Genomic DNA, 21,571 nt, shown 5'->3' on the forward strand with positions numbered 1-21,571 from the left:
AGCCTAATGAGAGGTCCTGTAACAGATATATACTGTAGCCTAATGAGAGGTCCTGTAACAGATATATACTGTAGTCTAATGAGAGGTCCTGTAACAGATATATACTGTAGCCTAATGAGAGGTCCTGTAACAGATATATACTGTAGCCTAATGAGAGGTCCTGTAACAGATATATACTGTAGCCTAATGAGAGGTCCTGTAACAGATATATACTGTAGCCTAATGAGAGGTCCTGTAACAGATATATACTGTAGCCTAATGAGAGGTCCTGTAACAGATATATACTGTAGCCTACTGGTGAGGAGTCACAGTGACTGGTGATTTACTGCCATGGGGATTCTCACTGCTTGTAACACCGTGTGCGCGTGTGCGAGCTTGAGCGTGTGTGTGTCAGGGGTCCCTTTAGGTCGCTGGTGGTCCTGGGCCATTTCTCATTCAAATGTGACTGGTGATTCCTGAAGGGATTGGAAGGTTTTGTAAAATGTGTAGCCTACATTTAGGCTATAAATTACATTCATAGATACTTCATAAATAATGAATCCTATACCGCCATATCCCTCCGTTATTATGGAACACACATACGCCTCGCGCACCCCCTGTCTCCATCACATTCCGCCGTCTCCCCTCCCTCATCTGCCGCTGGGCCAGCCCCCACTGAACACCGGATTTTGAGCGCGTGCACCCGGTCGGCTTGCTCGAGCATCCACACTGGGACACAAATGGAAACTCTTAGGGGAAACCCAGAAATAAGAAGTCCTGCCGCTGTAAAACAGTTGTAATAATAATGGAGCAACAACAGCGTCGTTTTCTTCCCTGTCCGTCCTTCATCATTTAATCGTTACGTCTTTCCGAAGCGGGCAAAGCACGTCCCGTTGTTATACTAGTCTAGGCTACGGACCGACTGATTGTTGTAATACGGACGGATTTGTGTACGCAGGAGATGATATAACGCACCCTGAAGACGACGAGAACGGGTAACTGGAGCCGCGCGAAGAGGAAGCATGAAGTTTGCGGTTGCAGTGTTGTGGCTGTTGTGGTTCTCGGTCGGCGATGCCACTATTGAAGGTAGGCATAAGGGACAAGGCATAATCAATGCTACAGAAACCAGAGAGCCTAATATACAGTGGTTTGAGTTAATAGTGTTCTCTATGAATGCATTGTTGTTCTATATAGCCAGGTTTAGCCTGCCGCAGGGTCCACTTTCAAATGTCCATAATCAGATAGGCCTATTGATTTGATTTCAAACGGGACACAGAACCGCTAGACGTCCCATTCTCTCCCACCAATGCAGTGCCAATAACCCGTTAGGTTTATCAGTTAGATCAAGTGAAGGATATATATGTAGGCTATCCAGCTGCAGAAAAGTATTTATTTAACGGGTGGGCGTGTAGCGCCCTCCCTGGGTCGAGTAAAGGACTCGTCCCCCTTGGATACAAAACAAAAGACCATAACATTGATTGTTCAATGGGAGTAAACAAACAAACAAATGAACAGTTACCATGGCAGCCTACAGCTGTTGCCGATCCTAAGTTAAACATGTGTCTGCCTACTGTTGTGTTGCTTGACTCAGACCAAGCGGTACACGAAGCCTGTTCTACACTTTGTCTGCATAGTTTATATCAGGCCCATGTGACAATATAGAGGGCTCGGTTCAGTTCACTTCTCCCTTCAGTCCACTCAGCGTTAGCTGTGAAAGTGTTATCTATCGTTCTTCTATAGTGTAGTAGACTGTATTACACACAGTAATAGATAGATGGGATATGATATACTGTATTACACACAGTAACAGATAGATGGGATATGATATAATGTAACACACAGTAACATATAGATGGGATATGATATATTGTAACACACAGTAACAGATAGATAGAGTGTGTGTGTGTGTGTGTGTGTGTGTGTGTGTGTGTGTGTGTGTGTGTGTGTGTGTGTGTGTGTGTGTGTGTGTGTGTGTGTGTGTGTGTGTGTGTGTACCTGTGTTTACCTGTGTGTGTACATGTGTGCACCTGTGCTTACCTGTGTGTGTCCATGTGTGTACGTACCTGTGTGTACCTGCGTGTCCATGTGTGTAGCTGTGTGTACCTGTGTGTCCATGTGTGTGAGCAGTCGGCCCCCACACGTCACGCACGCACTGCACAGTATGCACGCACGCACAGGCACGCACACACACACACACACACACACACACACACACACACACACACACACACACACACACACACACACACACACACACACACACACACACACACACACACACCTCGAGGGAGGATGAGAGATGAGGGACAGGGTTAATCTTTTTGAAAAGTGTTACATTCCTCTTGGGTCCTTGTCCCTTTGCATTGTGGGTAAACAACAGTTGAGATGGAGAGGTTGAGTATACCTAGAGGTCGAAGGTCTATATCTGGAGACCATCTGTGTGTTTTACACTGTAGCAGACTGACCTGTTATACGCTCAGTTACAGCCACTGTCCATGGTGCTGAACTCTCTTATGTTTTACACTGTAGCAGACATACATTTTGTAGACTGGCCTTTTGTACAGTGCTGTGGCTATTTCTTCACTTTACAAACTCAGAGATTCTCTTAAAGGGGCAATCTACAGTTGCGACATCCATTGTTGGACTAAATTATTGATATGTACCCATTGATTCTTGAAGAATTCTAATGTCGGAACCCAAAATATAAGCTTGTTCTACTCCAATGTTTGTTAACAAAAGTAAATGTATTCTATCTATAAGTGTGATGTCGTGGACGGTTAGCCCTTGCATCCATAGCTCTGTTTATGAATATGAGAGTGTTTCCATTTCTCCAGCCCCACCCTATCGGTTTTGACCCATCCAGCATATAGATAGATAATACTCAGACATCAGGTATACAAAGTGTTTTCAGTCATAACTATTATCGATCCTGAGCTTTGTCAGTCCCACTCCTCAGCTACCCTCAAACCCTCCCATCTATATCCGTAGCTATTTACAGAACCTGAGCGGGGAAAACTTTTCGTTGTTGTTCCAACTGCTGATTTCCCCTTTAAGGACCTCTACACTCTTTGTAACACTTATTTCATGTAAATGTTGGATCAGGGGAATTACATGTGTTTGTAGCGGGTGGGGTGGGGTGGGGGGGGGGGCTGAGAGCAGAGAGCTGTTCCTATGTTTGTTGTAAGAATAACTTTTTACCCAGTCAGAGCTTAAGTCTGACTTAAGCTCAACACTGCAATGGCCCAACTGAGTGATACATGGCTGCCATTTTGTGTCCACAAGGCCATGTCCCACATCAGCAGTTTCACTACATGAGGTGACAAAACCCATTGATCAAATTGCAACTGGGAGAAGATGAGTTTTGCAATGAGCCTCGGTGTGGAAGGGTTCATGACTTCTCACGTTGACATGTAGCTGTGTTTCTATCTGTTCACTTCTCTGGCGCATTGACCGCCTCCCAAATGACACCCTATTCCCTGTATCACCCCATAAGGCTCTGTTCAAAGTAGTGTACTATGTAGGGAATATGAGGCCATTAGGGGCACAAACATTGTTTCCATCTCCCTTCTCAGTGGTAGAGAGTGTCATGGCTCTATTGTGAGCAGATGGTGCCAGGGTCATGCGGCCGTACCAATTATACTCCCCCCCCCCACACCCCCCACACCCCCAACACAAACACACACAAAGTTTCAGTCAAACACCAAACACAGTCTCAGTCAAAGAGACTGGAGATTCACATCGAGACTTATATATGTGATGCAATGCAAAGCAATAACAGTCAGGTATTCAAGAACACACATACATACACACACACTCACACACACACACACACACACACACACACACACACACACACACACACACACACACACACACACACACACACACACACACACACACACACACACACACACACACACACACACACACACACACACACACACACACACACACACTGTGAGGTAGAATCTCCAGAATAAGCTGGACTGTAGCTTTACTGATTGCCATCTCCTATTACAGAGACAAGACAACCTCCAGACTATTCCCAACAGAGGACTTTACTGACCTATCACAGATGGGAATGGTTTCAAACAGAATAGAAACACGGAATGGAGGTATGATAAATACAATTACTGCAACAAACATGTAAAGGATATAATAGAAGACAATAGGAATAGGTAGTAACAATAACAGAGGACTTTATGAAATACACTGCCACAGTGAATGGTTGGCTATTACATAGTAACAGGCAATAACAGAGGACTGTATGAAATACACTGCCACAGTGAATGGTTGGCTATTACATAGTAACAGGCAATAACAGAGGACTGTATGAAATACACTGCCACAGTGAATGGTTGGCTATTACATAGTAACAGGCAATAACAGAGGACTGTATGAAATACACTGCCACAGTGAATGGTTGGCTATTACATAGTAACAGGCAATAACAGAGGACTGTATGAAGTGGATAACAGATAGATCATAGAAAATACTGGCTAATTATTACTGACGGTAATATAAGTAAAAACACAATAGTAGCAATATGGAGAAACTAAGCAACACCAGCTATTAGCACACAATGCTACAATAACACCAGCTATACTAGCGCACAATGCTACAATAACACCAGCTATACTAGCGCACAATGCTACAATAACACCAGCTATACTAGCACACAATGCTACAATAACACCAGCAATACTAGCACACAATGCTACAATAACACCAGCTATACTGGCACACAATACTACAATAACACCAGCAATACTAGCACACAATACTACAATAACACCAGCTATACTGGCACACAATACTACAATAACACCAGCTATACTGGCACATAATGCTACAGTAACACCAGCTATACTTGCACACAATGCTACAATAACACCACCCATAGTAGCTCACAATGCTACAATAACACCAGCTATACTGGCACACAATACTACAATAACACCAGCTATACTGGCACACAATACTACAATAACACCAGCTATACTGGCACACAATACTACAATAACACCAGCAATACTAGCACACAATACTACAATAACACCAGCTATACTGGCACACAATGTTACAATAACACCAGCTATACTGGCACACAATACTAGAATAACACCAGCTATACTGGCACATTATGCTACAGTAACACCAGCTATACTTGCACACAATGCTACAATAACACCACCCATAGTAGCTCACAATGCTACAATTACACCAGCTATACTAGCACACAATGCAATAACACCAGCTATACTAGCACGAAATGCTACCTTAACACCAGCTATACTAGCACACAATGCTACAATAACCCCAGCTATACTAGCACACAATGCTACATTAGCACCACACACACACACACACACACGCATGCACACTCTCTCTCTCTCTCTCTCTCTGGGCTATAGGAACCATACAGTGTGATGTATTTATTGCTATTGCCAGGGTTGGTGATAGTCTGCTGCTCTCCCATCCATAAACCCATCACCAGGATAGGAGGACACACACACATATACATGTGCATACACAACACACACACCATCCACAGGATGGAGAGTCCCACTCACCACTGCCATACACACTACAGCTACAGTGCTGTTGATGCAGTTATTCTGTTGATGTATTAGTTCATCTCCTCTAGATATCATGGCCCTTCAGAGAGATAGGGGTGTGTAGGGCAGGAGGGCCGTTGATTGGTGGTGGATAGAGAAGGTAAAGGACACATACATTTGAGTCCGTCTCCTTTAGTCAATTAAAAGAATGGCAGACTCGTAAACAACACATGCTGGGCCTCTTACAGCGTTCATCTCTCTCTCTCTCTCTCTCTCTCTCTCTCTCTCTGGCTCTGTCTCTGGCTCTGTCTCTGCTCTCTCTCTCTCTCTCTGGCTCTCTCTCTGTCTCTCTCTCTGGCTCTCTCTCTGCCTCTCTCTCTCTCTCTGGCTCTCTCTCTGGCTCTCTCTCTGCCTCTCTCTGGCTCTCTCTCTCTCTGGTCTCTCTCTCTCTCTCTCTCTCTCTCTCTCTCTCTGGCTCTCTCTCTGTCTCTCTCTCTCTCTCTCTCTGGCTCTCTCTCTGCCTCTCTCTCTCTGGCTCTCTCTCTGGCTCTCTCTCTCTCTCTCTCGCTCTCTCCCTCTCTCTCTCTCTCTCTCTCTGCCTCTCTCTCTCTCTCTGGCTCTCTCTCTGTCTCTCTCTCTCTCTCTCTCTCTCTCTCTCTCTCTCTCTCTCTCTCGCTCTCCATCTTCCTCTCTCTTTCCTCTGTCTCAGAGACAATGAATGTGGTAATGTGAGGCTAGTGTTTTGGGTCCCTCTGTTTCTGTCCTCCTCTTATCTGCTCTCTCCACATCCCTCCCTTTCTCTATTCATTTTTTCACACTCCATATCCTTCTCTCTCTATCCCACACCAGGGGTTCAGCCACAGCCAAACACCACACACTAATACCAGTGAGCTCTCAAAGCATTTAACACAATCCGTGTGTGTGTGTGGTTGTGTGTGCGTGTGTGTTAAGTTACTATCATTCAGCTCTCTGTGGCTAAGACTAACATAGACTGTAACACTCACTACTCAAACCATGTAATGTAACATTGAGTGTATGTATCTCTCTCTACTGTAGATCCATTCTAATCACTAAGGGTCCTAAAGGGTTGATGATGATGTCATGTTATTATTGTCTAAAGGGTTGATGATGATGTCATGTTATTATTGTCTAAAGGGTTGATGATGATGTCATGTTATTATAGTCTAAAGGGTTGATGATGATGTCATGTTATTATAGTCTAAAGGGTTGATGATGATGTCATGTTATTATAGTCTAAAGGGTTGATGATGATGTCATGTTATTATTGTCTAAAGGGTTGATGATGATGTCATGTTATTATAGTCTAAAGGGTTGATGATGATGTCATGTTATTATTGTCGAAAGGGTTGATGATGATGTCATGTTATTATAGTCTAAAGGGTTGATGATGATGTCATGTTATTATTGTCTAAAGGGTTGATGATGATGTCATGTTATTATTGTCTAAAGGGTTGATGATGATGTCATGTTATTATTGTCTAAAGGGTTGATGATGATGTCATGTTATTATTGTCTAAAGGGTTGATGATGATGTCATGTTATTATTGTCTAAAGGGTTGATGATGATGTCATGTTATTATAGTCTAAAGGGTTGATGATGATGTCATGTTATTATTGTCTAAAGGGTTGATGATGATGTCATGTTATTATTGTCTAAAGGGTTGATGATGATGTCATGTTATTATAGTCTAAAGGGTTGATGATGATGTCATGTTATTATAGTCTAAAGGGTTGATGATGATGTCATGTTATTATAGTCTAAAGGGTTGATGATGATGTCATGTTATTATTGTCTAAAGGGTTGATGATGATGTCATGTTATTATTGTCTAAAGGGTTGATGATGATGTCATGTTATTATTGTCTAAAGGGTTGATGATGATGTCATGTTATTATTGTCTAAAGGGTTGATGATGATGTCATGTTATTATTGTCTAAAGGGTTGATGATGATGTCATGTTATTACAGTCTAAAGGGTTGATGATGATGTCATGTTATTACAGTCTAAAGGGTTGATGATGATGTCATGTTATTACTGTCTAAAGGGTTGATGATGATGTCATGTTATTATTTTCTAAAGGGTTGATGATGATGTCATGTTATTATAGTCTAAAGGGTTGATGATGATGTCATGTTATTATTGTCTAAAGGGTTGATGATGATGTCATGTTATTATTGTCTAAAGGGTTGATGATGATGTAATGTTATTATTGTCTAAAGGGTTGATGATGATGTCATGTTATTATAGTCTAAAGGGTTGATGATGATGTCATGTTATTATTGTCGAAAGGGTTGATGATGATGTCATGTTATTATAGTCTAAAGGGTTGATGATGATGTCATGTTATTATTGTCTAAAGGGTTGATGATGATGTCATGTTATTATAGTCTAAAGGGTTGATGATGATGTCATGTTATTATTGTCTAAAGGGTTGATGATGATGTCATGTTATTACAGTCTAAAGGGTTGATGATGATGTCATGTTATTACTGTCTAAAGGGTTGATGATGATGTCATGTTATTACAGTCTAAAGGGTTGATGATGATGTCATGTTATTATATGTACTTAACTCTCTATTCTCTAGTACTTCTCTACACGTATTAATCATATGTCCACTTCCATCAGCATGACATGAGACCCCTCTGTCCTTGGCCTCACACACACACACACACACACACACACACACACACACACACACACACGGGCGCACGCGCATGCACGCGCACACGCATTATTGTCACACTCACACTTCACATCACTCACCCACACACACACACACACACACACACACACCACACACACACACACACAGACACGCGCACACTCACACGCACACACACACTCACACTCACACTCACACACACACCCACGCACACACACACTCACACACCCACCCACACACACACACACACACACACACACACACACACACACACACACACACACACACACACACACACACACACACACACACACACACACACACACACACACACACACACACACACAGAGAGAGAGAATTAGTCAGTCTGAGCTCTACATGTATTTTTAGGTAAAGGAAAGGAAACATGTACTTCCTGCTTCCTTCACATTGTGAGGCAGTACTATATATAATCTGTTAGGACAGGGTTTTAGTGCCTCACTGTGTCATGTCCAGTGGATGAGTGAACACGTCGCTCTGTGCTCGACTAGAATTCCTGGGCGATTGTCTCCTTGTCCGAAGTGATCATGTCAGCGTGATCATTTCGTCAGTCTGGGGAGCTCAGAGGTGTTCTCTGAGCCATGGCCAGCTGTCTCTCTCTCTCTGTGTGTGTGTGTGTGTGTGTGTGTGTGTGTGTGTGTGTGTGTGTGTGTGTGTGTGTGTGTGTGTGTGTGTGTGTGTGTGTGTGTGTGTGTGTGTGTGTGTGTGTGTGTGTGTGTGTGTGTGTGTGTGTTCATGCTGTACTCTGTCTCTGAAGGCCTCTACCTTACTGAGACCCTTTCTCTGTTGCTTTGGTTTTGTTTCTATAAAGACATTGACATCCTTGTTAACTAACCCTCTCATTTCAATTCAAAGGGCTTTATTGACATGGGGTATTTGCCAAAGCAAGTGGAATAAATAATAAACAAAAGTGAAATGAACAATAAAAATGAACAGTAAACATTACACTCACAAAAGTTCCAAAATAATAAAGACATTTCAAAAGTAATATTATTTATATATACAGTGGTGTAACGATGGGCAAATAGTTATAGTACCAAAGGGAAAATAAATCAACATAAATATGGGTTGTATTTACAATGGTGTTTGTTCTTCACTGGTTGCCCTTTTCTCGTGGCAACAGGTCACACATCTTGTTGCTGTGATGTCACACTGTGGAATTTCACCCAGTAGATATGGGAGTTTATCAAAATTGGATTTGTTTTCAAACTCTTTGTGGGTCTGTGTAATCTGAGGGAAATATGTGTCTCTAATGTGATCATTCATTGGGCAGGAGGTTAGGAAGTGCAGCTCAGTTTCCACCTCATTTTGTGGGCAGTGAGCACATAGCCTGTCTTCTCTTGAGAGCCATGTCTGCCTACAGCAGCCTCTCTCAATAGCAAGGCTATGCACACTGAGTCTGTACATAGTCAAAGCTTTCTCTCTCTCTCTCTCTCTCTCTCTCTCTCTCTCTCTCTCTCTCTCTCTCTCTCTCTCTCTCTCTCTCTCTCTCTCTCTCTCTCCCTCTCTCTCTCCCCCCCTCTCTCTCTCGCCCTCTCTCTCTCTCTCTCTCTCTCTCTGTCAATTCAATTCAATTCAAGGGCTTTATTGGCATGGGAAACATGTGTTAACATTGCCAAAGCAAGTGAGGTAGACAACATACAAAGTGAATATATAAAGTGAAAAACAACAAAAATTAACAGTAAACATTACACATACAGAAGTTTCAAAACAGTAAAGACATTACAAAAATATATATATATATATATATATACAATGTACAAATAGTTAAAGGACACAAGATAAAATAAATAAGCATAAATATGGGTTGTATTTACAATGGTGTTTGTTCTTCACTAGTTGCCCTTTTTCTCTCTCTCTCTCTCTCTCTCTCTCCCTCTCTCTCTCTCTCTCTCTCTCTCTCTCTCTCTCTCTCTCTCTCTCTCTCTCTCTCTCTCTCTCTCTCTCTCTCTCTCTCTCTCTCTCTCTCTCTCTCTAGCTCCAGAGGAGTTTGTGTCTCTGGCTGAGATGGAGGATGCCTTGTTGAGGAACCTGTTTAGAGGGTATCAGAAATGGGTCCGACCCGTTCTGCACGCTAACGACACCATCACAGTACGCTTCGGACTCAAGATCTCACAGTTGGTGGACGTGGTGAGAACTTACATGCCTTACTGTCCCCTGGGAGATGAATACTCTGAACAGTCACATTACATCACCTCATCCTCACAAATCAAACAGAGAGAGAGAGGGAAGGAAGGAGGGATGGAGGTGGGGGAGAGAGATTCATGGGGAAGAGAGAGAGAGGGAGGGGGGGATGGAAGTGGGGGAGAGAGATTCATGGGGGAGAGAGAGGGAAGGAGAGGAGAGAGGGAGGGATGGAGGTGGGGGAGAGAGAGGGAAGAATGAGAGGAGAGAGGGAGGGAGAGGGAGGTGGGAGCTGGGGGAGAAGGAGGTGGGTGGAGAGAGGAGATGATGATAGCCAGGGCAGAAGACGTTGGAGGGAATGTTCCTGTCCTACTGTCTTACCATGGTCCTGATCTGTCCTACTGTCTTACCATGGTCCTGATCTGTCCTACTGTCTTACCATGATCCTGATCTGTCCAACTGTGTTACGATACATTTCAGCATCATGGACATTTCTGCCATCCTCCTATACCCTCTCTCTTTACCCCATTTCTCTGTCTGGTGGAGTTGGTTACTGAAGGTTTTTTTGAGAAGAGGGGATGACAGGAGGAGGACAGGAAGAGAGGTAAAGGGAAGGAGGAGGACAGGAAGAGAGGTAAAGGGAAGGAGGAGGACAGGAAGAGAGGTAAAGGGAAGGAGGAGGACAGGAAGAGAGGTAAAGGGAAGGAGGAGGACAGGAAGAGAGGTAAAGGGAAGGAGGAGGACAGGAAGAGAGGTAAGGGGAAGGAGGAGGACAGGAAGAGAGGTAAAGGGAAGGAGGAGGACAGGAAGAGAGGTAAAGGGAAGGAGGAGGACAGGAAGAGAGGTAAAGGGAAGGAGGAGGACAGGAAGAGAGGTAAAGGGAAGGAGGAGGACAGGAAGAGAGGTAAGGGGAAGGAGGAGGACAGGAAGAGAGGTAAGGGGAAGGAGGAGGACAGGAAGAGAGGTAAAGGGAAGGAGGAGGACAGGAAGAGAGGTAAAGGGAAGGAGGAGGACAGGAAGAGAGGTAAAGGGAAGGAGGAGGACAGGAAGAGAGGTAAAGGGAAGGAGGAGGACAGGAAGAGAGGTAAAGGGAAGGAGGAGGACAGGAAGAGAGGTAAAGGGAAGGAGGAGGACAGGAAGAGAGGTAAAGGGAAGGAGGAGGACAGGAAGAGAGGTAAAGGGAAGGAGGAGGACAGGAAGAGAGGTAAAGGGAAGGAGGAGGGGAAATGAGAGAAAGGTGGTTAATTTGACGGCAAGGGAAGATACAGGGAGGAGAGAGAGGAGAAGAGTGGAGCGAGGGTCATCCTAAAAGGAGGGAGGAGTAAAGGACAGGAAAAAATATGGTTACTCTGAGAGGAAGGAGTGAGGAAAGGGAGGAGAGGAGGAGAGAGCGGAGGTAGAGGAGGTTTTAAAGTGTCCTCTCTCTCACCTTCTTGCTCTCTTCTCTCTCACTCTTTCCTCTCTCTCTTTCTCTCTCTCTCTGTCTCTAATGGGACCATTGGGCCGAGAGGAGCTAGATAGCATCGATTATTTACACTGACCTCCACAGACACACGCACAAATGAGCACCCACACACAGACACAAACACAAACACACACACACAAGCACGCGCGACCACTCTCTCTCTCTAAATTGTTCTCTGTCCCTCTCTCTAACTCTAACATCACAAACACACAACTGTGTGAACCACATTTGATCCTAGTCCTTGTGAGGCAGTCACACACTCCTCTCTCACATTCCTGTAATGACTGCATACTGCCACCTTGTGGTAATTTCACCAAAATGCACCAATCTGCCTAAAACCCACCTTTGACCATTGATTCAGTCAGGTAGACAGACATTCATTCTGCCCCACTGCCTTTCTGGGACACAGAGAAACCATGACATGTGTGCCATGATTTTCACTCCAGTCTAATTTGACTGACATCCTTCCAAACTTCTTCAACTTCTAATCATGCATTCTGTCTTTCATCAAAAACTTTACTTTTAGTCATGCAGACATTGTTCATAATGCATATTCCTTCTCTTCTCTTCTTGTTCTGACAGGATGAGAAGAATCAGCTGATGACTACTAATGTCTGGCTATGGCAGGTAAGGACAAATCAGCTGATGACTACTAATGTCTGGCTATGACAGGTAAGGACCAATCAGCTGATGACTACTAATGTCTGGCTATGACAGGTAAGGACCAATCAGCTGATGACTACTAATGTCTGGCTATGACAGGTAAGGACCAATCAGCTGATGACTACTAATGTCTGGCTATGACAGGTAAGGACCAATCAGCTGATGACTACTAATGTCTGGCTATGACAGGTAAGGACCAATCAGCTGATGACTACTAATGTCTGGCTATGACAGGTAAGGACCAATCAGCTGATGACTACTAATGTCTGGCTATGACAGGTAAGGACCAATCAGCTGATGACTACTAATGTCTGGCTATGACAGGTAAGGACCAATCAGCTGATGACTACTAATGTCTGACTATGACAGGTAAGGACCAATCAGCTGATGACTACTAATGTCTGGCTATGACAGGTAAGGACCAATCAGCTGATGACTACTAATGTCTGGCTATGACAGGTAAGGACCAATCAGCTGATGACTACTAATGTCTGGCTATGACAGGTAAGGACCAATCAGCTGATGACTACTAATGTCTGGCTATGACAGGTAAGGACCAATCAGCTGATGACTACTAATGTCTGGCTATGACAGGTAAGGACCAATCAGCTGATGACTACTAATGTCTGGGTATGACAGGTAAGGACCAATCAGCTGATGACTACTAATGTCTGCTTTGACAGGTAAGGACCAATCAGCTGATGACTACTAATGTCTGGTATGACAGGTAATGACCAATCAGCTGATGACTACTAATGTCTGTTATATTGGCATGTTACCAATGCTGATGACTACTAATGTCTGGTTATAAGGTAAGGACCAATCAGCTGATGACTATAATGTCTGGGTATGACAGGTAAGGACCAATCAGCTGATGACTACTAATGTCTGGTTATGACAGGTAAGGACCAATCAGCTGATGACTACTAATGTCTGGCTATGACAGGTAAGGACCAATCAGCTGATGACTACTAATGTCTGGGTATGACAGGTAAGGACCAATCAGCTGATGACTACTAATGTCTGTATGACAGGTAAGGACCAATCAGCTGATGACTACTAATGTCTGGCTATGACAGGTAAGGACCAATCAGCTGATGACTACTAATGTCTGGCTATGACAGGTAAGGACCAATCAGCTGATGACTACTAATGTCTGGGTATAACAGGTCAGGACCAATCAGCTGATGACTACTAATGTCTGGCTTTGACAGGTAAGGACCAATCAGCTGATGACTACTAATGTCTGGGTATAACAGGTAAAGACCAACAGCAGCATCTCTACTGTAGTTTGAACACAAAAGGCCTCACAAGCTTCACTTGTTTCTACAAGACTTCAATATGGTGTTGTATTTATGTAGCAGTGTTATACAGTTCATGCCTGGATTGGTATTATTGTAATGGTATGTTATAATGTCATGTCATATTGTCATGTTATATTGGCATGTTATAATGTCATGTTATAATGGCATGTTATAATGTCATGTTATAATGGTATGTTATAATTTCATGTCATATTGTCATGTTATAATGTTATGTTATAATGTTATGTTATAATGCTATGTTGTAATGTTATGCTGTAAAAGTATGTCATGTTGTCATGTTATAATGTAATGTTATTTTATAATGTTATGTTATATTGTAATGTTATAATGTCATTTTAGAACGTTATGTTATATTGTTATGTTATAATGTAATGTTATTTCATAATGTTATGTTATATTGTAATGTTATAATGTCATTTTAGAACGTTATGTTATATTGTTATGTTATAATGTAATTTTATAACGTTATGTTATGTTGTTATGTTATAATGTCATGTTATGTTATAATGTTATGTTATATTGTTATGTTATAATGTAATTTTATAACGTTATGTTATATTGTCATGTTATAATGTAATGTTATTTTATAATGTTATGTTATATTGTTATGTTATAATGTAATGTTACGTTATAATGTAATGGTATATTGTTATGTTATAATGTTATGTTATTTAGTTATGTTATAATGTAATTTTATAACGTTATGTTATATTGTTATGTTATAATGTCATGTTATTTTATAATGTTACGTTGTAATGTAATGGTGTATTGTTCTGTTATAATGTCATGTTCTATGTTCTGTAGGAGTGGATAGATGTGAAGCTCCAGTGGAACCCTGATGAGTATGGAGGAATCACCTCTATCAGAGTTCCCTCTGAAACAATATGGCTGCCAGACATTGTCCTCTATGAGAAGTGAGTCCACACTACTTCCTGCTTCATATGGGCTCAGCTCTGTGTTTTCAGACTTTCTTTGATACTTTATTGTCCCTGAAAAATCAATGAATGCTTTCTTAGAACCTGCTTTACAGTTTAGATACTTGTAAGACACTCTAATTGATAACACTTCACTCTAATTGATAACATAGTGTATAACATAGTACTTCTGATTACTTTTCTTCCTCTTCACTTCATTAATCTTAGCAGGATTAGCATGGAGGTCTATTATAATCATTCATGTTAGCAGGATTAGCATGGAGGTCTATTATAATCATTCATGTTAGCAGGATTAGCATGGAGGTCTATTATAATCATTCATGTTAGCAGGATTAGCATGGAGGTCTATTATAATCATTCATGTTAGCAGGATTAGCATGGAGGTCTATTATAATCATTCATGTTAGCAGGATTAGCATGGAGGTCTATTATAATCATTCATGTTAGCAGGATTAGCATGGAGGTCTATTATAATCATTCATGTTAGCAGGATTAGCATGGAGGTCTATTATAATCATTCATGTTAGCAGGATTAGCATGGAGGTCTATTATAATCATTCATGTTAGCAGGATTAGCATGGAGGTCTATTATAATAATTTATGTTAGCAGGGTTAGCATGGAGGTCTATTATAATAATTTATGTTAGCAGGATTAGCATGGAGGTCTATTATAATCATTCATGTTAGCAGGATTAGCATGGAGGTCTATTATAATCATTCATGTTAGCAGGATTAGCATGGAGGTCTATTATAATCATTCATGTTAGCAGGATTAGCATGGAGGTCTATTATAATCATTCATGTTAGCAGGATTAGCATGGAGGTCTATTATAATCATTCATGTTAGCAGGATTAGCATGGAGGTCTATTATAATCATTCATGTTAGCAGGATTAGCATGGAGGTCTATTATAATCATTCATGTTAGCAGGATTAGCATGGAGGTCTATTATAATCATTCATGTTAGCAGGATTAGCATGGAGGTCTATTATAATCATTCATGTTAGCAGGATTAGCATGGAGGTCTATTATAATCATTCATGTTAGCAGGATTAGCATGGAGGTCTATTATAATAATGTATGTTAGCAGGGTTAGCATGGAGGTCTATTATAATCATTCATGTTAGCAGGATTAGCATGGAGGTCTATTATAATCATTCATGTTAGCAGGATTAGCATGGAGGTCTATTATAATCATTCATGTTAGCAGGATTAGCATGGAGGTCTATTATAATCATTCATGTTAGCAGGATTAGCATGGAGGTCTATTATAATCATTCATGTTAGCAGGATTAGCATGGAGGTCTATTATAATAATGTATGTTAGCAGGGTTAGCATGGAGGTCTATTATAATCATTCATGTTAGCAGGATTAGCATGGAGGTCTATTATAATCATTCATGTTAGCAGGGTTAGCATGGAGGTCTATTATAATCATTCATGTTAGCAGGATTAGCATGGAGGTCTATTATAATCATTCATGTTAGCAGGGTTAGCATGAAGGTCTTTATAATCATTCATGTTAGCAGGATTAGCATGGAGGTCTATTATAATCATTCATGTTAGCAGGGCATGTGTCTATTATAATCATTCATGTTAGCAGGATTAGCATGGAGGTCTATTATAATCATTCATGTTAGCAGGATTAGCATGGAGGTCTATTATAATCATTCATGTTAGCAGGATTAGCATGGAGGTCTATTATAATAATTTATGTTAGCAGGGTTAGCATGGAGGTATATTATAATAATTTATGTTAGCAGGATTAGCATGGAGGTCTATTATAATAATTTATGTTAGCAGGATTAGCATGGAGGTCTATTATAATAATTTTGTTAGCAGGATTAGCATGGAGGTCTATTATAATCATTCATGTTAGCAGGGTTAGCATGAAGGTCTTTTATAATCATCCTTGTTAGCAGGGTTTGCATGGAGGTCTATTATAATCATTCATGTTAGCAGGGTTAGCATGAAGGTCTTTTATAATCATTCATGTTAGCAGGATTATGCACCATGGAGGTCTACCTTCTTTATTATGTTGGGCACCGCTGGAGGTCTATTATAATCATTCATGATAGCAGGATTACATCATGGAGGTCTATTATAATCATTCATGTTAGCAGGGTTAGCATGGAGGTCTATTATAATCATTCATGTTAGCAGGATTAGCATGGAGGTCTATTATAATCTCGTATCGTTTAGGAAAACCAGCGCTACCACGCAGCATCCTGAAAAGTTCTGCTGGTTCTTTTCAACAGCCTCATCGTCTTTTGTTGTGTGCTTTAAAATGTGGTGAACACAACTCACCATGATTATCTCTGTTTTCCATCCTTTTCCATCCTTCCTTCCTTCCTTCCTTTATCCATGATTATCCTTGTTTTCCTTCACTTTATCCTGATTATCTTCCTTCCTTCCTTCCTTCCTTCCACTTCCTATCCTGATCCTTCCTGTTTTACTTCCTTCCTTCCTCCTTCCCTCCCATGATTATCTCTGTTTTACTATATCCTTTATCCATGATTATCCTGTTTTACTGTATCCCCCCGCCCAGTGCTGATCTCTGTTTTAGGGCTCCCTATGACCAAAGCCATGATTAGGTCAGTTTTACGGGACAATCATGACCCCTCTGCCAGCTAGTCTTCATGCACCATTATCCACCTTCTTTCCCTTCGACAGGTGGGACTGACCGCTGGACACACACACACACACTTTATCCATGATTATCTCTGTTTCACACGCACACATCATGATTATCACATGTTTTAATACACTTTACAAGCTCACGCACACATAAACACTGTTTTACTGTATCACTTTATCCATGATTACTCTGTTTTACACACACACTTTACACATGATTATCTCTGGTTTACACACACTAATCAACCAAACAATCCATCAGTCATGATTACTCTGTCGGACGGGAAGAAGGTGACATCCATGATTATCTCTGTTTTACCATGTCACTTTATCCATGATTATCTCTGTTTTACTATATCACTTTATCCATGATTATCTCTGTTTTACCATGTCACTTTATCCATGATTATCTCTGTTTTACTGTATCACTTTATCCATGATTATCTCTGTTTTACTATATCACTTTATCCATGATTATCTCTGTTTTACTGTATCACTTTATCCATTATTATCTCTGTTTTACTGTATCACTTTATCCATGATTATCTCTGTTTTACTATATCACTTTATCCATGATTATCTCTGTTTTACTATATCACTTTATCCATGATTATCTCTGTTTTACCATGTCACTTTATCCATGATTATCTCTGTTTTACCATTATCACTTTATCCATGATTATCTCTGTTTTACTATATTTTATCCATGATTATCTCTGTTTTACTGATTATCCTCTGTTTTACTGTATCACTTTATCCATGATTATCTCTGTTTTACTGTATCACTTTATCATGATTATTGTTTATTTATCTCTGTTTTACTATATCACTTTATCCATGATTATCTCTGTTTTACCATATCACTTTATCCATGATTATCTCTGTTTTATTGGTATCACTTTATCCATGATTATCTCTGTTTTACCATATCATTGATTGGTTGATTTTATCCATGATTATCTCTGTTTTACCATGTCACTTTATCCATGATTATCTCTGTTTTACTGTATCACTTTATCCATGATTATCTCTGTTTTACCATATCACTTTATCACTATGATTTATAAGATTTGTTTGTCATTTGTTTTATTCACTTCCCCTTTGGTTGATTGGTTGGTTGGTTGTTGGCTGGATTTTGATTGGTTGATTGGTTGATTGGTTGATTGGTTGATGATTGGTGGTAGATTTGTTGATTGGTGGTTGATTGATTATTTGGTTAGATTTGTTGATTTTTGATTTGTTGATTGGTTGATTGGTTGATTGTTCACTTTGTTGATTGGTTGATTGGTTGATTGGTTTGGTTGATTGGTTGGTTGGTTGGTTGGTTGGTTGGTTGGTTGGTTGGTTGGTTGGTTGGTTGGTTGATTTGATTGGTTGGTTGATTGGTTGGTTGGTCAATTTTGTTGATTGGTTGGTTGGTTGGTTGGTTGGTTGGTTGTTGATTGGTTGTTTTGGTTGATTGGTTGGTTGTTGTTGGTTGGTTGATTGGTTGGTTGATTGGTTGGTTTTGGTTGGGTTGGTTGGTTGGTTATTGGTTGGTTGGATTGGTTGATTGGTTGGTTGGTTGGTTGGTTGATGTTGGGTTGGTTGGTTGGTTTTGGTTGGTTGGTTGATTGGTTGGTTGGTTGGTTTTGTTGGTTGGTTGGTTGGTTGTTGGTTTGGTTGGTTGGTTGATTGGTTGGTTGGTTGGTTGGTTGGTTGGTTGGTTGGTTGGTTGGTTGGTTGGTTGGTTTGGTTGGTTGGTTGGTTGGTTGGTTGGTTTGGTTGGTTGGTTGGTTGGTTTGGTTGATTGGTTGATTGGTTGGTTGGTTGGTTGGTTGGTTGGTTGGTTGGTTGGTTGGTTGGTTGATTGGTTGGTTGGTTGGTTGGTTGGTTGGTTGGTTGGTTGGTTGGGTTGGTTGGTTGGTTGGTTGGTTGATTGGTTGGTTGGTTGGTTGGTTGGTTGGTTGTTGGTTGGTTTGGTTGATTGGTTGGTTGATTTGGTTGGTTGGTTGATTGGTTGGTTGGTTGGTTGGTTGGTTGGTTGATTGGTTGGTTGGTTGGTTGGTTGGTTGGTTGGTTGGTTGGTTGGTTGTTGGTTGGTTGGTTGGTTGGTTGGTTGGTTGGTTGGTTGGTTGATTGGTTGGTTGGTTGGTTGGTTGGTTGTTGGTTATGGTTTTTTTTTTGGTTGGTTTTGGTTGGTTGGTTATAACAGAATGTTGGTTGGTTGGTTGGTTGGTTACAATATAAATGGTTTTGGTTGGTTGGTTGGTTTTAACAACACAGACAGGTTGTTGGTCCCCACAGGTTGGTTGTTGGTTTTGGTTGGTTGGTCCCCAACACAGACAGAATGTGGTTTCCCCTCCCCACCACAGGTTGGTTGTTTTCCCCTCCCCAACACAGACAGAATGTTTTTTTTCCCCAACACAGACAGAATGTTTTCCCTCCCCAACACAGACAGAATACTTTAATATAAAGTTTGGTTGGTTGGTTGGTTGGTTGTTGGTTGGTTGGTTGGTTGGTTGGTTGTTGATTGGTGGTTGGTTGGTTGGTTGGTTGGTTGGTTTTCCCCAACACAGACAGAATGTTTTCCCTCCCCACCACAGTCCTCCCCAACACAGTTGAACACAGACAGAATGTTTTCCCCTCCCCAACACAGACAGAATGTTTTCCCCTCCCCAACACAGACAGAATGTTTTCCCCTCCCCACCACAGACAGAATGTTTTAAAAAAACCCTCCCCACCACAGACATATAACTTCTTTGTCACCACAGACAGAATGTTTTCCCCTCCCCAACACAGACAGAACTGCAGTCACCACAGACAGAATGTTTTCCCCTCCCCAACACAGACAGAACTGCAGTCACCACAGACAGAATGTTTTCCCCTCCCCAACACAGACAGAACTGCAGTCACCACAGACAGAATGTTTTCCCCTCCCCAACACAGACAGAACTGCAGTCACCACAGACAGAATGTTTTCCCTCCCCAACACAGACAGAACTGCAGTCACCACAGACAGAATGTTTTCCCCTCCCCAACACAGACAGAACTGCAGTCACCACAGACAGAATGTTTTCCCCTCCCCACCACAGACAGAATGTTTTCCCCTCCCCACCACAGACAGAATGTTTTCCCCTCCCCACCACAGACAGTGTTTCCCCTCCCCACCACAGACAGAATGTTTGCCCCTCCCCACCACAGACAGAACTGCAGACACCACAGACAGAATGTTTTCCCCTCCCCAACACAGACAGTGTTGCCCTCCCCACCACAGACAGAATGTTGCCCCTCCCCAACACAGACAGAACTGCAGACACCACAGACAGAATGTTTTCCCCTCCCCAACACAGACAGAACTGCAGACACCACAGACAGAATGTTTTCCCCCCCCCACCACAGACAGAATGTTTGCCCCTCCCCACCACAGACAGAACTGCAGTCACCACAGACAGTGTTTCCCCTCCCCACCACAGACAGTGTTTCCCCTCCCCACCACAGACAGAATGTTTGCCCCTCCCCACCACAGACAGAACTGCAGACACCACAGACAGAATGTTTTCCCCTCCCCAACACAGACAGAACTGCTCCATGAAGTTTGGCTCGTGGACCTACGACGGCAACATGGTGGACCTGGTTCTTGTGGACCACTACGTCGACCGTAAGGACTTCTTCGACAACGGTGTGTAGGAATAAAATACTCTTGAAGTAAAACGTCTTGCTACTCCAAAAGCTTCAGAAGTCAAGCAACAAGATACTTGTTCTAACTACAGTAATATCTCACGGGTTTACAGTGTATAGAGGGAAACGTAACATTTCATTACCAGTTAATACATGTTGGTTAAAGACACCATTTCTACAAGAAACAGCAGGTAACTAACCCGGTTTGTCAGTCTCTTACTACCACAGTTGATGAAGACGTTAATCAGTATGACAATGTCCAGTCTCTCTTTTTTTATTTAAAAAATTACCTTTATTTAACTAGGTAAGTCAGTTAAGAACAATTTCTTATTTTCAATGATGGCCTAGAAACAGTGGGTTAACTGCCTGTTCAGTTACTAGCCCAACACTCTAACCACGAGGCTACCCTGCTGCAATCATTCAATATTCTGAAGATAGTTTGGGGGAATGTTGTCAGGTCGGGGATTTGAACTTGCCACCTTTCGGTTACTTGTCCAACACT

At 41.7% G+C, this 21,571-nt stretch overlaps 1 protein-coding gene and 1 long non-coding RNA gene across 5 annotated transcripts in view; both read left to right on the forward strand.

Moving 5' to 3' along the window:
* Nucleotides 1-597: 597 nt before the first annotated feature.
* Nucleotides 598-21,571, forward strand: part of LOC118383245 (neuronal acetylcholine receptor subunit non-alpha-3-like) — a 24,365-nt gene continuing 3,391 nt past the window's right edge. Inside the window, exons 1-6 of the mRNA XM_052516889.1 lie at nt 598-1,065; nt 10,239-10,390; nt 12,432-12,476; nt 14,642-14,751; nt 17,407-17,445; nt 20,967-21,070. Of these exons, the coding sequence (XP_052372849.1) occupies nt 1,002-1,065; nt 10,239-10,390; nt 12,432-12,476; nt 14,642-14,751; nt 17,407-17,445; nt 20,967-21,070 (514 nt within the window). The 5' untranslated portion in view covers nt 598-1,001. The remainder of the gene's footprint in view (nt 1,066-10,238; nt 10,391-12,431; nt 12,477-14,641; nt 14,752-17,406; nt 17,446-20,966; nt 21,071-21,571) is intronic.
* LOC127929165 (uncharacterized) lies at nt 12,487-13,654 on the forward strand. 4 transcript variants are annotated; one of them, XR_008133530.1, is made up of 4 exons: nt 12,487-12,836; nt 12,882-13,151; nt 13,414-13,503; nt 13,547-13,654. It is a non-coding gene; the product is annotated as an uncharacterized LOC127929165 (long non-coding RNA). The 4 variants fall into 4 exon arrangements; XR_008133528.1 differs by having other exon boundaries at nt 12,882-13,106; XR_008133531.1 differs by having other exon boundaries at nt 13,592-13,645.

This window comes from Oncorhynchus keta, unplaced genomic scaffold (genome assembly GCF_023373465.1).
Source record: "Oncorhynchus keta strain PuntledgeMale-10-30-2019 unplaced genomic scaffold, Oket_V2 Un_scaffold_5451_pilon_pilon, whole genome shotgun sequence".
Classification (NCBI taxonomy): Eukaryota; Metazoa; Chordata; class Actinopteri; order Salmoniformes; family Salmonidae; genus Oncorhynchus; species Oncorhynchus keta.